Source organism: Nesoenas mayeri (genome assembly GCF_963082525.1).
Source record: "Nesoenas mayeri genome assembly, chromosome: 7".
NCBI lineage: Eukaryota > Metazoa > Chordata > Aves > Columbiformes > Columbidae > Nesoenas > Nesoenas mayeri.
Window position 1 is genome coordinate 39564588 of NC_137551.1, and position 14337 is coordinate 39578924.

At 46.9% G+C, this 14337-nt stretch overlaps 1 protein-coding gene across 16 annotated transcripts in view; it reads left to right on the top strand.

The window, feature by feature from the left end:
• Positions 1 to 9826: 9826 nt before the first annotated feature.
• Positions 9827 to 14337, top strand: part of JAKMIP3 (Janus kinase and microtubule interacting protein 3) — a gene marked incomplete at its 5' end in the record, with an annotated part of 33079 nt that continues 28568 nt past the window's right edge. For all 16 annotated transcript variants that reach the window (XM_080348169.1, XM_080348178.1, XM_080348177.1 and 13 more), the window contains 2 exons: positions 9827 to 9961; positions 13045 to 13542. In XM_080348169.1, coding sequence (XP_080204295.1) covers positions 9827 to 9961; positions 13045 to 13542 — 633 coding nt within the window. The remainder of the gene's footprint in view (positions 9962 to 13044; positions 13543 to 14337) is intronic.

A 14337-nucleotide genomic window follows, 5' to 3' on the forward strand; every position in this document is an offset into this window, starting at 1 on the left:
CTTCAGGATTTTACTCGCCCATCTTCCATGGACTGGGTTGGTGTTTTATAAAATCTTTTAAAAAGTGGATCTTGTCTTTGTAGTTGGAAATACATACTTAACCAGATACAGCTGGAGTACTTCTCCCTTTCCATGCAAATACTGAGCGTGTGTCACAACTACAGGACGTGCTGGTTCCTGCTCTAGTGTTCACAGCATGAGTGCTGGTGGGTCCCTGTCCCTGTCCCCAGCGCCGGGTCAGTCTGCGCTTACAGCAGCGGCTCCCAGTGCTGCTCACGGTTTATTTGCCAAGAAATGGTTAATCAGAGTGGGCCCTCTATGTACCAACAGCAAACACAAGAAACACGTCCAAGGGAGGTTAGCTGAGATTCACTGCAGCCATGGCTAAATATAAACTTGCTTTCACATGAAAAATTCTCTCAAGGTGGCAATATTTTTTCATGGTCATCTGGGAATAAGCTCATCCTATTTGGTGTTATGAGGACTGAGTGTTGCACTTAAAGCTTTATACAGTGCTTCTCTTCAAAGCGCTCGGCCAGCTCTGCTGTCCTCGTTCCTTGGTCCATCTCTGGAGAGAGGATCTTCCACTTTCAAACTGAAGCTCTAGAGAAGTGGCTTTTAGGCACTTATTTTTGACTCCTGGGTTTATTAATGACCAGATCATTACGCTGGATGGAGAGTTTCCCACTGACTTAAGTGGAACTTGGCTCAATGCCTCATTCGTATCCCCAGGCGGAGCTGTGCAGGGGTTTGGGGTATGGCTGCATCCCCCTCCAGCACCCCGTTCCTGCACACAGGCTCGTTCTGAACATGCAGTGCAGCTCTGTGTTAAGCTGGTTAACAGTATTTTTTTCCTCTTTTCCTTTTTTCAAATCCCTTCCTTGCTTACTAAATATTTCTATATTTTTTCTTAAAATGTGTTTGATTCAGTGCATAACCTAAAATGTGCGGTATCAACAAGCTGGATATTTTGGCTTCTTGTTTCTTCCTAACATTCATTAGCTGTGGGGAGACCCTGCTCAGGGGCTGGTTGCCGGGTGGATGGTGAAATCTTTGAAAGCTTACAAAACGATTAGCTCTGCATCAGTTCAGCTTGGGCAGCGTCCTGCTGTCCCCAGGGCAGCACGGGGAAATCCCACGGCTCTTCTCGTGTTCCTAACAAACCAACCAACCTGTTGTGTTGTAGCCAAATGTGTAAGCTAACTATGCCAGTTCTGATCTCTTCAGCAAGATTTACAAACAAGTGACTGTTTGGTTTGTTTGTTGTCCTCCTTGTCTCCCTTGGGAATGTTAAACAAACTTTGTTATGAGCGATTGTACCGGTCCATGGATGAACAATTATTAAAAAGCGCTGCTCCCGGTGAACCCTGCTGAGCTCTGATACACCGAATTGCCAACTCCCTTCAGGAAGGAATGTAAGGCTGAGCTCATGACCCCCAGAGCACATAACCATTTCCAGAGCTGTTTTTTGTTTCCCTTCCACGTGCTGTCATGTTATCACGTGATAGAAACGCGTGTACCTACAGCAATTCCAGTTCACTGTGTGCCAATACATCCCCATGACCATTAGGTCCGTGATGGTTTTCCCACCCCAGATCCAGTCCCCACACCCAGGACTCGTTTGGTGTTGCCCACTTCACGAGTGAAAAGCCCTGTTGTGCGACGCCGAGTGCTGAACACGAAGTGATGCTGATGGGTATTTGAACAGCTGCTCTTTTCTGAACCCCTTTGTCATCTTGGGGTTGGGTTGGATGTCTCTCCCAGCGTCATCTTCTCTAGCAATGCTCTTGCCAGAGTCTCAATAACTGTCATTAAAAGGTTACTTCAACTAGGATATTTAGCAACAAAAAGTCAGATTTTATATACTCCGATCCTCAGTTTTTTTCAGGCCGAAGGAGCAGGTTTTCATTAGAGCCTGACAGGCATCTAAAAATTTGGGAATATTTTAATTTGAGAGATTACGTGACTTTCCATTCAAATTCTTGTCAGTTGCTGTGAAGTGCAAGTTTTGATCTTGCTTTAGACGCGGGCACATGCCTACTGAGCAGGTTCTTAGCGACATGGGTTAGTGCTGGAGTGGGTTGGGTTATGGTTGGACTTGGTGATCCTGAGAGTCTCTTCCAACTGAAATGGGACAGACTGCCAGCTACAAATCTCTTGTCTGATGAGCGTGGCTGGCCTGAAGAACGGCTCCTCGTCCTGCCGTGTCCTTCCGTGCCGCCCGCTCCTCGGAGCCCAGCGTGGCGGGGATGAGTCATTCTGGAAATCAGCCTGCGTTCTGAGATCCAAGAGGCAATGTGTTTGTTGCCACGGTAGAGTCTGTTATTTTCAAGCTCATTTATAAATTGAATAAATCCAAGAACTGAAAATCTTTTATGAGAGTGGTGCAGTTAAATGCCACCTTTCCCACCCAAATGCAGCTGTGTTGTGTGTTCATGCAGAAAGGGGCTGGAGGGCTGGTGTTAAATAGTTATTTAGGGATGTTAATAACACGCTTATAATGTTTCCAGAAAGTGCTTTTGGATCATGCGATGCCATCTGTGTTACACTTGATTGTAGTTAATTACACAGGCATGAATTCCTTGGGAAAATGGATGGCATTACTCAAACAGTTTGTTTGTGATCAAGATAATGGAATGACACAATATTAAACCGACGGAATTAAATCTGAAATGCATTCCTCGCTAATAATCCTCTGCAAATCAGTGGAATTATCCTGAGTTGCTCCAATTTAACTGGGAATTTGCATAGGTGTATTGTAATATTATTGCAATAGCACCAGTGTATTTTTATACCTAAAGTGTTGTGGGGTACCTGAGAAAAGAGAAAAATCAGCTTCATGCATAATAGCTGCTGTTTGTCATTAGTTATTTCACATTCTGCAATTTAACCATAAGAAACGTGGAAGTTGAGCAGGTGCCGTGCTAAGGTGATGTTAAACTTGTGGCGTGAAAATATACGTGTTGAGATTCAGTAGCAATTATGTCCCTCAGTGCTGAAATCCTATTGATCAATTCTGTTGTACTGTAAACATTAACTATGCACATAATTGACACCCAACTATGTTTTGTGTTAAAAAAATAAAAAGTCAAGCTTTGTACAACTTGAGATGACAAATGAGGGGCTGTGATTTAGACGTGTGTGTGTGTGTGTGGAGCAAACAGGCACCGGTGGCCCCGCACGCTGAGCCCGTGTATAGCAGTCCGTGTGGCCTGCGGGTGTGTGGATTGCCAGGTGCAGGGTTTTGTGTGGGGTCTGTAAACAGGGTCCACCCAGCAATGAGCTAAAGGCAGCTGTGGTGGAAGGACTAATCTTTGAGGGAAGATTCAGGTCAGTCAAGGTTTGACATGTGTCTGTTAAAGCCGCTGTTGGAATTGGTCTAATCCTCAGCAGAACTTTGGCTGCACTGGATCCGCAGACCCGGCGCTGTGCGGTGTTTGGTGTTTGATCGTTTCATCGAGTGCAGCGGGAGTGCTGCAGACAGGCCCAGGTTGGTGCTGGAGTGTCCCATGTCCCGTGGCCTCGGGACAGTGTCGCTGCTGCTCTGGGGGAGACGCTGTGTTCTGGACCCGGAACCTGCTCAGCACAGGTCGAGCTCAGGACCGACACACTCCTTTGCAAGTGCAAGTTCAGTTACTCACATTCGTGGGTTTTGTTTTATTTCTTTTTTCCCAAGTGTTTTATCAAACTCGTCTCAATTTAACCATTCTCTCCCCAGCACAGAGATGAAAACCCTCATGGGCTGTAGGCAGGAAATACGCAACATAACCACATGTACATGACATGTGTCTTGGCAGTTATTGATCTCAGCGCTTTCACGACTTGCTGCTTGCTGTATTTTTCCATGTAATTTCCAACAGGTTTTCTTCTCCTGGCGCTGCAGCTGGGTGAATAACACCCTGTTTGTGAGAGATGTGTGTGCAGCCACGGAAGCAGCAGGGGATGCGGTTCCATGGGCAGAGTGCTCTGGCTTAGCATGAAATACCTTTGCAGAGGAAAACTCCTTTTCTTGTGGTTGCATTTATAGGCTGCTCGAATCCTGAGTGGAAAACTGAGATTTCTCAAGAAGAGCTTCCCTGTGTGAAGAAATGAGAGCTCAGCTGTAGACAATATTACATTATCTTTCTATTATAATATTTAGAGATGCACCAAGGGCTCAAAAACCTTTATCTAAGCTACTTAATTATAACAATTTGTCAAAAATAGAAAACACCAGTGTTCAGAAGGCTGTACCATACATTTGAAATTGTCAGTGTTTGTAAGAATGGCATTTTCCTTAAGCTATGTTTTGCTTAAAATATTGGTACTCTGGGTAGGGATTTATTCATTTGTTTCAGAAACTACTATCTAGAAAACACATTTTCCAATTAGCCTTGATGTTTGAATTGCAAGTCAGGAGCAAGAAGAATGATGAGCCCTGCGAAAGGCAGCTTATGATGCATTATTAATGCTGTTTTCAATATCAAACATGCCAGGAATCATATGCTAATATATTCTTACAGAATCAAAAATGTGAAGACCTTTCTGTTCTGTTAAAATGATGTGTCTTATAGATGCCCCCTCTGCATAACTCACTGAGGAAGAAAAAGAAACAGAAATCCAAAGGCACTGTGTTTTCCTGGGAAAAGGCTGCCAGAGCCACCTGGCAGGTTCGTGTTCCCACCTCTTTGTGGGGCTGGATCAGCACAGGGATGCTGGCTCAGAAACGTCCTTTGCAGGAAGATTTTCTCCCCATGTTTGAGAGCAATGCTGTCCGGCAGTCCCAGTGTCTGTCCGGCAGTCCCGGCGTCTGTCCGGCAGTCCCGCAGGGACACGGCTGCCTCTGAACCACGAGAGCGGCGCTTTTATTAGTACAAATAACTACTTCCATGGTTCACGACAATGACACTTGTCCCAGTGCATACACAGGAGCTCGTGGTTGTCACTAGAAAGCTGTGCTGCTCTGCCCAGCCAGATTTGCTGTTATCATCCCTGGGAATACCAGCCCAGCATGCAGCAAAAGGACCGATGTCTCCAAACTGCACATCCCTTTATGTCCTGCAGGACAATGAACACAGGAGGGAGCCTCTGCGTGTATGGCCAGTTTTTGGAAATAAAACCACTGCTTTTGGGTTTTGCCATTCAGTTTGTGCAGCAGCCCAGGCGTTTGAGAATGTTTGGTCAGAACCTGCCCCGGGACAGTTGCACGGCGCTGTCCACGTTGATGTGCGGCGATGTCCCCACTGACGTGCTGCAGCGTGCGGGTGCCATGTGAACCTGCAGCGGGACACGTCTGTGCGAGCGAGAATCACGGAATCATTTCGGTTGGAAGAGACCCTCAGGATCACTGAGTCCAACCTTAACCTAAACCAACTGTAGCACTAAACCATGTCCCTGAGATCCTCGCCTAAATGCCTTTCAAACCCCTCCAGGGATGGTGATTCCAGCACTGCCCTGGGCAGCCTGTTCAATGTCCCACAGCCCTCCTCGTGAGCCGGGGTTCCCTTCACTGCTTCCCGCCTGCTCTTGCAGCATTTCCACCCTTTCCATGTGAGCAAATCTGCAGCTACCGCAGCCTGGTTTGCCTTGGGAAGGGGAAACGTGCTCCTTTCTCGCAGCTGTTCTCCCCGGATGCGGGAGGTGCGGCTGCTGAGCCGGTTTCCATCGCGCTGCAGATCCCGCACTGTCAGTGTGTTTGTGCAGACAGACCCTTACCAAAGCCCATCGCATTCCTGTTAGCTGGATCTCTTCATCCCTGGATGTTATTCTTGGCTGCATTCAAGTTTTATCATTCTGTCCCTTTTTCTCCTTAAAGATTTAATTGAAGAAATCCTCAGCTAATTCCAGTGAAGTTCTTTTTGAAGCGGTCTTATTACTTTAAGTGCTGGCAAGGGAGCTGATTTTTGTGTGGAAAAGCTCATTAATGCTTCATTCAGCATTCCTGCCTGGAAGATGTTTCTGACAACGGCCCCTTTGCCCACGCTGTGCCGATGGGAGCCCGCAGGATCCGACCGTCGCTACTGTCCCCTGTCCTTTGTCACCTCCAACTTAACGTGGGACACGCTGACATGAGCCCCAGTGGAGCCTGCAGAGCAGAGTGTCCTGGTGTTGGTGTCTGGGGATGGACACCAGCTCCAGGCGGGGACTTTGGCTGGTGAAGCCTCGGCAAAGCCTGGTTTAAGGTGTAAGGTGTGGGGGTTAAGGTGGGCACTGCAGGCTCCAGCAGCTGTTGTGTCACTGCGCTGGGGTGCTCGTACGGGCCACAGCGATTGCCCGGCTCATAACATCTCAGATCTTCCATAAAGGTTCTGTAGACCCGCTCAGGACAAGCGTTGTTATACAGGCCTTTCGTTTTTGAAATAAGCTAATCAATTTTAAATTTCATTAGTTTAGCAGAGAAAAATCAGATTTGGGCAGTTGCTTGGCATGAGAAGTGTCAACTCTACAGTTAAACCTTGGTAACGTTTTAAATAGTTTATTTGTATCAATTCCTTAGTTTTCTTTTCTGCAAGTGTACAAACAAATTATCATAGCCCATGTCTGTCAAAAATAATCCTTCTGATTGAGATGATTTTCACAAACCCCTGTGTCATTCAGTTTATTTGTCTGACGTTGGAAGGCGAGCAGTTCAAAGCTTGTGTCGCGCTGCTTCCCATTTCCTCTGCTTGTGAAATATCCTGACTCCATCTGCTGTATCTGTCATTGTAATAGATCATTTAAGAAAATAATTGTAATGCACATAAATTCTTCCTTCATTGTGGTAGGTAGAACCCAGTGCCTGTGGCTATAGACTGCCCTGGGTTTTATCTCTAAAGAAAGCGGGGTTTGAGACCCCCATTGCAGAACAATCACTGATGTATTAGGTTTTCTTCACAAAGAGGCAAGAACTGTAAATACTAAGAACGTCTACTCCTGCTCGGAGGTTTTTCAGACAATATCTGTAAAACTTTATTTATTCCTGTTTCTTTGACCAACCAAACACGTTTCTTTTCATAGAAGCCTCGAGGTTATAACGTCAAGCGCGGCTGGGAACCAGCAGAATGAAGACTGGGCTACCTTGGTTTGCTCGACTAATATCAGGAGTTTTTCCGCCACGTTTTTTCTGCAATCTCAGCCTCCCCACGCCGACTCCACGGGGATTTGTGGTGCCCACGTGTCCTCCTTCATTTCCCCGACTCGGCGCTTTGCCCCGTCACCCCAGCCCCTCAGCTCTGCCCCCTCCGTGTCCCATTGCCGCGTCCCCTGCGGCAGCTGCCTCTGTTGGCTCCTTTCTCCCTAATGGACATGGCTTTTTGCTTTTAGAACTCAAATCAGTCCTGTTTTATTATTACTGTGATTACTGTCATTATATTGTTATTTTACTATTATTGTGCTGCTGTTTTACCCTATCATATGGTTATTTCATGATTACAGCTGCTCTGGAGCGTTAAGCCTCCTTACCCGTGCTTGTCCAGGGAACAGTGCTGCTCTGCTGTGGTTGCGACCATGAGGCAGGATGACTAGACCAGCGCATTGAAGGTCGGCATCCAGGAAGGTTGTTACCCACGTTAACAAGGTTGGTATGAACAAGGTTGGGAATATTTTTCCAATTTTGAACTTCTTGTTTATTTTGTGCAGTATAAATTAAACAGGCATTTAAAAGAAATGTTTACTTCAAGCTGGTATTGCAGTGACAATCAAAAATTATTCCAAATAAGTTTTTGAGTGTGAAATACATGTAACCTGTTCAGGATATAGTTTTGTTTAAGCAAGTCTTCAGGGTCATCATGTGCTCCGAACGCTGTTTCAATCCTTCTCTTTGGTGTTTCTCCATTTAGCGTTACTGTCCGTACCTCTCGTGTGAGCTTGGTAGCTGATTCTCTAGGCATTTCATTCCTTATTTTGCTCCCATTCATTTTTTTCATCGATCATTACAAAAAAAAACCCAAACCACCTTGTGTAGAGGGGTCGGCTTTGCCTAGAGCAGCAGTGGCAGCAGTTCCATTGTGTGTGTTGCTGTTTGTCCTTAGGATAGGAATGAACTGGGTTTGCGCAGCCTTGGTCTGTACCCACAGACTGAGAAATTCCCCAGGTAATTCCCAAGGAGCCTGTGCAGCAGCGTGGGGGTTCTCCTGCCATAGTGCTTTGACAAAGCGATGAGGAGACCCTTCAGGAAGCAAACAAACTGCCAAAACCACCGAGGAAACACCAGTGTTTTGGGGTGGAGCACATGGTACCCACATTCCAGCGCCCCGCTGCACAGCAGAGCCTGCAGGACACAGCTTTGGCCCAGCTTTCTGTCTGCCCTCAGGTGTCTGTTAAATGTGCTCATGCTATTGATGCACGCTGAGTGAAGCGCTGATGAGAGGAGGAACTGCCGGCGCCCCGACCCCGTCCTGCTGCTCGTGCAGCCCGGAGTGGCACGTGCACAATGACAACGAGCTGTTGGCATCGACAGCCGGGAGCAGAGTCCGCGGGGTCACTGTGCAGACGCCTCCCGGGTCACAGGGAGCTCACCTGACTGTATCATTTGTAATGAATAATTATTGATTTGTACATAGAACTGTGAAAGAGTTTTCTGACCTGTAGGATATCCGGATGCAGTATAAAAATAGCATTAGCAGACAAAAAGATAATGTTTCTCCCTACTTTTATCTGTTTTTGTGTCAGATTGCAAATTCTTTGGAGTGAGTTTGTCTCATTCTTAGGCTGCCTGCACCTGACGGTTATACTAAGCTAGAATATGGGGTTTTTTCAAGGAGATGAGTTTTTAATAACCCTTACACTCTTTTCTTGACTACAAAGGACCTTTGGTTTTCATGAACATTCTAAGTTGGGCACAGTCTCTCCAGACCTGAATGATGCGTTCAAGAAGGCTACTCTTTATTCTTGGGCAAAGTCTCTGTTGGAGACTTTTGAAATAAAAATCAACAAGTGCATATAACTTTTAGTATTATATTTAGTAGTATAGTACCTGTTTTATAAATTGTCTATGTTGTATAATTTATAAATGTGTTGGGATTAATGGGTTGGTATAAAGTGCAAACTATAATCTGTTAATATATGAATTCTGTGAATCTGGGTTCCCTTTTGTCCACTGCTCTGCCGTTTAATAGAATGAATTGGCTTGTCTCAGGCTTTATTCTTTTTTCTTAGATTTAACTCAAAACCTCTTAGTGTGATCAAAACTCTGAGGCTGTTACCAGACTTAGATAAACCTATACTTGGTAAATGAAGCCTTAATTGCTGTGTTGATGATGCACGGCACACTCCTGTACGGAAAGATTCTGTTGCCTTTTGTGTCACCTCCGCTTGCTTCTATAGCTTCTTACTGTTTTTATCACTTTTATTACTTCCATCATGAATATCTGAAAGTATTGATAGGCAATCAAGCATTTTTCCTCTCAAGGCTTTGTTTTAAAGCACATAAAGCACTCTGCTGGTACTGAGAGTGGTTTCCCAGCTGTTGCTGTCCCCAAGCTGTGGTGTTGCCAGCGGATGGTGCTGGGTGTCCCTCCTGAGCATCCCATCCCTGCTCCGTGTGGATTCCAGTGCAAACGCAGTGACAGCAAACACTTACAGTTTGTGATTTAAATGTCTTGCTCTGTACAGGTGCAATACAAAATATTATCGCACCCGAATGCCGTCAGCCCTTACTTAACGCAGGAAGAGCCGCAGGAGCCGGCCAACGCGCGTCCCGTGCTCGGAGAGGTGCGGTGCGTCTCACGCTGCTCCTGGCGGGAGCTGCGTCCCCGCCGGTCCCCAGCGCTGACGGGCTGTGCTTTCCCCAGGCAGGTGAGAAGATGTAGTGGGTGGAGGGCAGGACGAGACGCCCCGAGCGAGACGCCGTCCCTGCCACGGCCTCACCATGTCCAAGAAGGGCCCCGGCGGCCGCGCGCGGGGGGACAAGCCGGACGCCTTGGCCGCCTTGCAAGCTGCCAACGAGGAGCTCAGGGCCAAGCTCACCGACATCCAGATAGAGCTCCAGCAGGAAAAGAGTAAGGTGTGCATCTATTCCTTCCCTTCCCCAGCAATTAAAGTACAGTCCTTTGGTGGTGACTGCCAGGCACTCTTTGTAGCTGACTTGTACGCGACTTGGACGGAAAGCAGAGATGTGCACAAGGAGCTAGACTGCTGTGGGAAAACGGGGCAGCCCCTTTGCTGCAGATTTGTAAATGTTCTCCTTGTGTTTCAAACACGCGTGGGGCAGCAATTGCGCCCCCTGCGGGCGAGGCTGCTCCGTGACGCCCCGCGGCCGGTCCCGGGCTGCGGGCAGCGCCGGCTCCCGGCGTCCGCGACATCAACTTGAAACATCACGGAGCTAAATGCCAGCGAAAGACCCGGAAAAGCAAACATCCACTCAGAGCAGACGGCATAATCACAGCCGTGGGCTGGAAGCTGTTTGGGTCCTTTGTTTCTCTGGCTGGAATTTTCTCTGGTAAATATTTACCTGTTTGCGAGGAGGTCTGCGCTCAAGGGTTTGTACGCAATCTTGTGTTATTCAGAAATTCTCTTTGCTGATTCTCCTCTTGCACATTTACACTAATTTCATTTGGATTTTATGCTCAAAATCCCTCAAACCGGCTGCATACAGCGCCCAGGCGCGCAGCACCGGGCTCAGCCGCAGCTCCAGCCTCAGCTGCCCGCTTTCACCCACTGCCTCCAGGCCGCTTGTCCCGAGGGCGCGAAACGTTCATTTGCTTTTCCCTAATCCCCAAATTAGTTTCCACAGATAAACTTTGGGGCTTTTTGGTTCCAGAATGCCAATGGAGACGTGCATTACCGTGCAGGGACAGCATGATAGTCTGCATTTTGCCATTCATTTGCATCATTATTAGGCATTATAAACTATGGATCTTAATTTTTAAGAAAGCTTCTAGGGGTGCGTTTGTATATGCATTTAAATAGAACACCTCTTAATCCTTTTGCTGTGAAGCAGCATTTGCAGCTTTAAGACAGAGCACCCTGTTTTCCATCCCCCTGTCCTCCCCAGTCCTTTTGGTACAACACTTCTCATCGTTGCTTCTTCTGAGTTTATGGTACGGTTTTAAATTGAAATATCATTTGACCCTCCTGTGGTCAGATTCGGTTAGTTATTTGTAATGCATAATTCATGGCTGAAAAAGCATCTGACAAAATGCAGTTGCTTGGGGCTCCACAGCAGCTTGCACAGAGCTTTTTATGTCTCGCATACGTGTGCACACGGCATAGATTGCATCTGCGTGCCAGATAACGGCTTAGTGTTTCGGGGACAGTGTGGGAGCGGCTGCAGGCACCCACCTGAAAGATAAAGGGCTCAGACCTACCCAGGACACAGGGGCTGACTCTGAAATGTGCGTTATCTGGAACTGTTCCCGCCCCAGTCCCGCGCCAGCCTGGCTCCCGAGCGCGGCCGTCCCGTAGTGCTGGGCTTCGGTTCTTGTCTGCATTGATCATATTTATATTGGGTTAACTTGCGCTTTTTAGGGCACTGAACTGGGTAAATTAGGGAGCCCATAAGATTGGAAGGGCTTATTATTTAATTATAAAACCAAACTATGATGCTAAAAGCAGCATTGGTGTCTAGACTTTTATCTTCAACATCAATAATTTTCAAAATGACGATGATATATTTTTGTTTCTCTTTTTCTAAGTACGCAGATATTTCTGCTTATGCCGATCTCCAGTGAAAGAAAACAGATTTTTCTACAGCCTTTTCAACAAATTTCTCAGGGTTCTTTTTCTTATTTTCACAAATTCCGTTTTCCTTGGAAGAATCTCCAAGTCCCCATCATGTCACACGTTTTTCCCAACACCTGCAGGGTTTGGTTCTGCAGACTGTTCTCGTTTGGGAGGCAGGCTGAGGTGTATTCTTAGCACGGAAACCTTATTGTGTCAACTGAGGAAGAAAAACACACCTTTACTAAGCAGAATTGACCTGAACATTTTTTTTTTCCCACTGAACACTTCAGTAGTTAATTACCATGTAGTGAACAGCCACTTTCCGGTTTTAGCATTTAAATATATGCACAGTCTGTTCTGGTAAATACCACAGGGCAGAAAAGGTGTCGCGAACAGCCATGCGCTCCCTGCTGCGAGATGAACCTGCCCGGAGGAGACGGGCGGACGCTGCAAATGCCCCATAAATACCTGCTGGGGATTTTTTCTGGTGCAGCACCTGCTGCCGTGCAGCAAACACTTCAAGACAGAGCTGGAGCGGGTCAGATTTTCCCCTGAGACACAGGATTCTCATTTGTAGCGCAGAGATGAGCGGCGCCCACCTGCCGGCTCCACCGCTGGGCGTCAGCTGCCAGCAGGCGCTGCAGCCCTGGGCGGAATTACAGACAGCACCCGGACCTTGGTGCTTCAGCATGGGGGTTCATGGCCACGGCCGCTGGGGACAGGTGGCATCGGAAGGGGTCCAGTCACTGCCAGTGGTGATTTTGGCCACGCGGAGCTGCAGTCACTGTATTGGTGACAAGCTGGACGCTCACCGGTGACAAGGTGGACGCTCACCGGTGACAAGGTGGACGCTCACCGGTGCTTCTGGAGTGAGGATGAGTCTGTTGTGCTCAGGCAGAGCTGTGCCCAGAGCACTTGTGGCAGATTTATTACAGAGCGGCTTGCACAGCCCCAGTGCTCCCCTCTGCATTGCCGGATGAGCCACGGCACTGGAGACCCCGCGGGCACCGGCCAGACGGCGGGTCCAGGGCAGCCGTGACCGTGCACTGACAGAACCGGCTGTAACTTCCAAATACCTTTCCCTGGGAAGCAGAATGTATCTTTTCTTCAAAGGGAGGAAATTTCACTGTTCTATGTCTACAGCAAGAAGGCTGTGTGGCAGAGCTCGGTGACCCTGGGTTTACCCAGAACCTCTTTAAAACAAGCAATGCTTAAAATGTAATATAGTATTTGATCATACAGAATGAACAAAACGCTGAATATGTAGTTCTGCATGAGGTGATACTAATTGACTAAGGCTCTAAGGCACAGACATATAACATTAAGGTCTAATACTATAAAATTATCTATGTCATTTTTGGATAAATTCTAACTTGTGTTAATCATTCTGTTGATTAAAAATATGGTTTTTGACTTTCCCTGTAGGTCAGCAAGTTGGAAAGAGAGAAAAATCAGGAAGTCAAGCAGATCAAGGAGCACGAACAGCATAAAAGTACAGTGGTGGTAACGGAGCTCAAAGTCAAACTCCATGAAGAGAAGATGAAGGAGCTCCAAGCTGTTCGAGAAGCACTTTTGAGACAGCACGAAGCTGAACTGCTTAGAGTAATAAAAATCAAAGATAACGAAATCCAGAGACTCCAGACCCTTCTCAACGCTGTACGCGATGGGGCTCCCGACAAGGTGAAAACGGTGCTGCTCACGGAGGCCAAGGAGGAGGCCAAGAGGGGCTTCGAGGTGGAGAAAATCAAAATGCAGCAAGAAATCTCGGAGCTGAAGGGGGCTAAGAAACAAGTGGAAGAGGCTCTAACCATGGTCATCCAGGCCGACAAAATTAAAGCAGCCGAGATAAGGAGCGTGTATCACCTGCACCAGGAGGAAATCAGCAGGATTAAGAGGGAGTGTGAGAGAGAAATTCGTAGACTGGTACGTGTTGCCATCTGCATTTGGTTTTGTTAACACTTATGCTATTGATAGGAAATGAAAGTTCGGTGCTGGCCTTGGATGGGGGGATGAGGACAGACGTTCAGACAACTCCATGAGCCTGTGACCGACCCTGGCGCAGTTAGTGTCACACACCCTTTGTTCAGCCACCCGTTCTCTCAAACTTTAGGTGGTCAAGGGTTTTTTTCCCCCTCATAGGTTATTTTATTTTTATCAAGAGGATATTAACATAATTTATAACCAACTGATGTATTGATACTGTTCAAATATCCTGCAGTGTAAGTACTTTCTTCTCTAAACATGCATTACTAGTTGCATTGATTTAATACATCAGAAGGAAAGGATGGATAATGTACATCCTAAATAAACTTGCTGCATTACGTGAAAAGTTCACGCTAATGGCCTCTAATGTAGAAGCTATAAAATAAGTATGTTCTTAGTTATAAGGAATAGGGTGGTTTGATGTTATGTTTTCTAAATTGCCTTTGAAAAATCAAACTTTTTTTTTAGTTCCTTCATGAAAGAATCACATTATCTAAGTGTACTAATGAAATTACATGATGCCATCATTTTACCCAGCCCCGAGTGCTCCCTGAGTGACTTGGAGTGCTCTCAGCAGCTCTGGCTCGACCGTGATTGGTTTGGTGGGAGCTGTGTGCTCCGGGCACCTGGCTGGGGGTGCTGTGCGGGGCTCTCCTGCCTGGGAACAAGGCCACTCACTCCACCTGCTGCTGAAAACAGGGCTTTTTCCCTTTTTAAGATAGAGGCCATCAATAA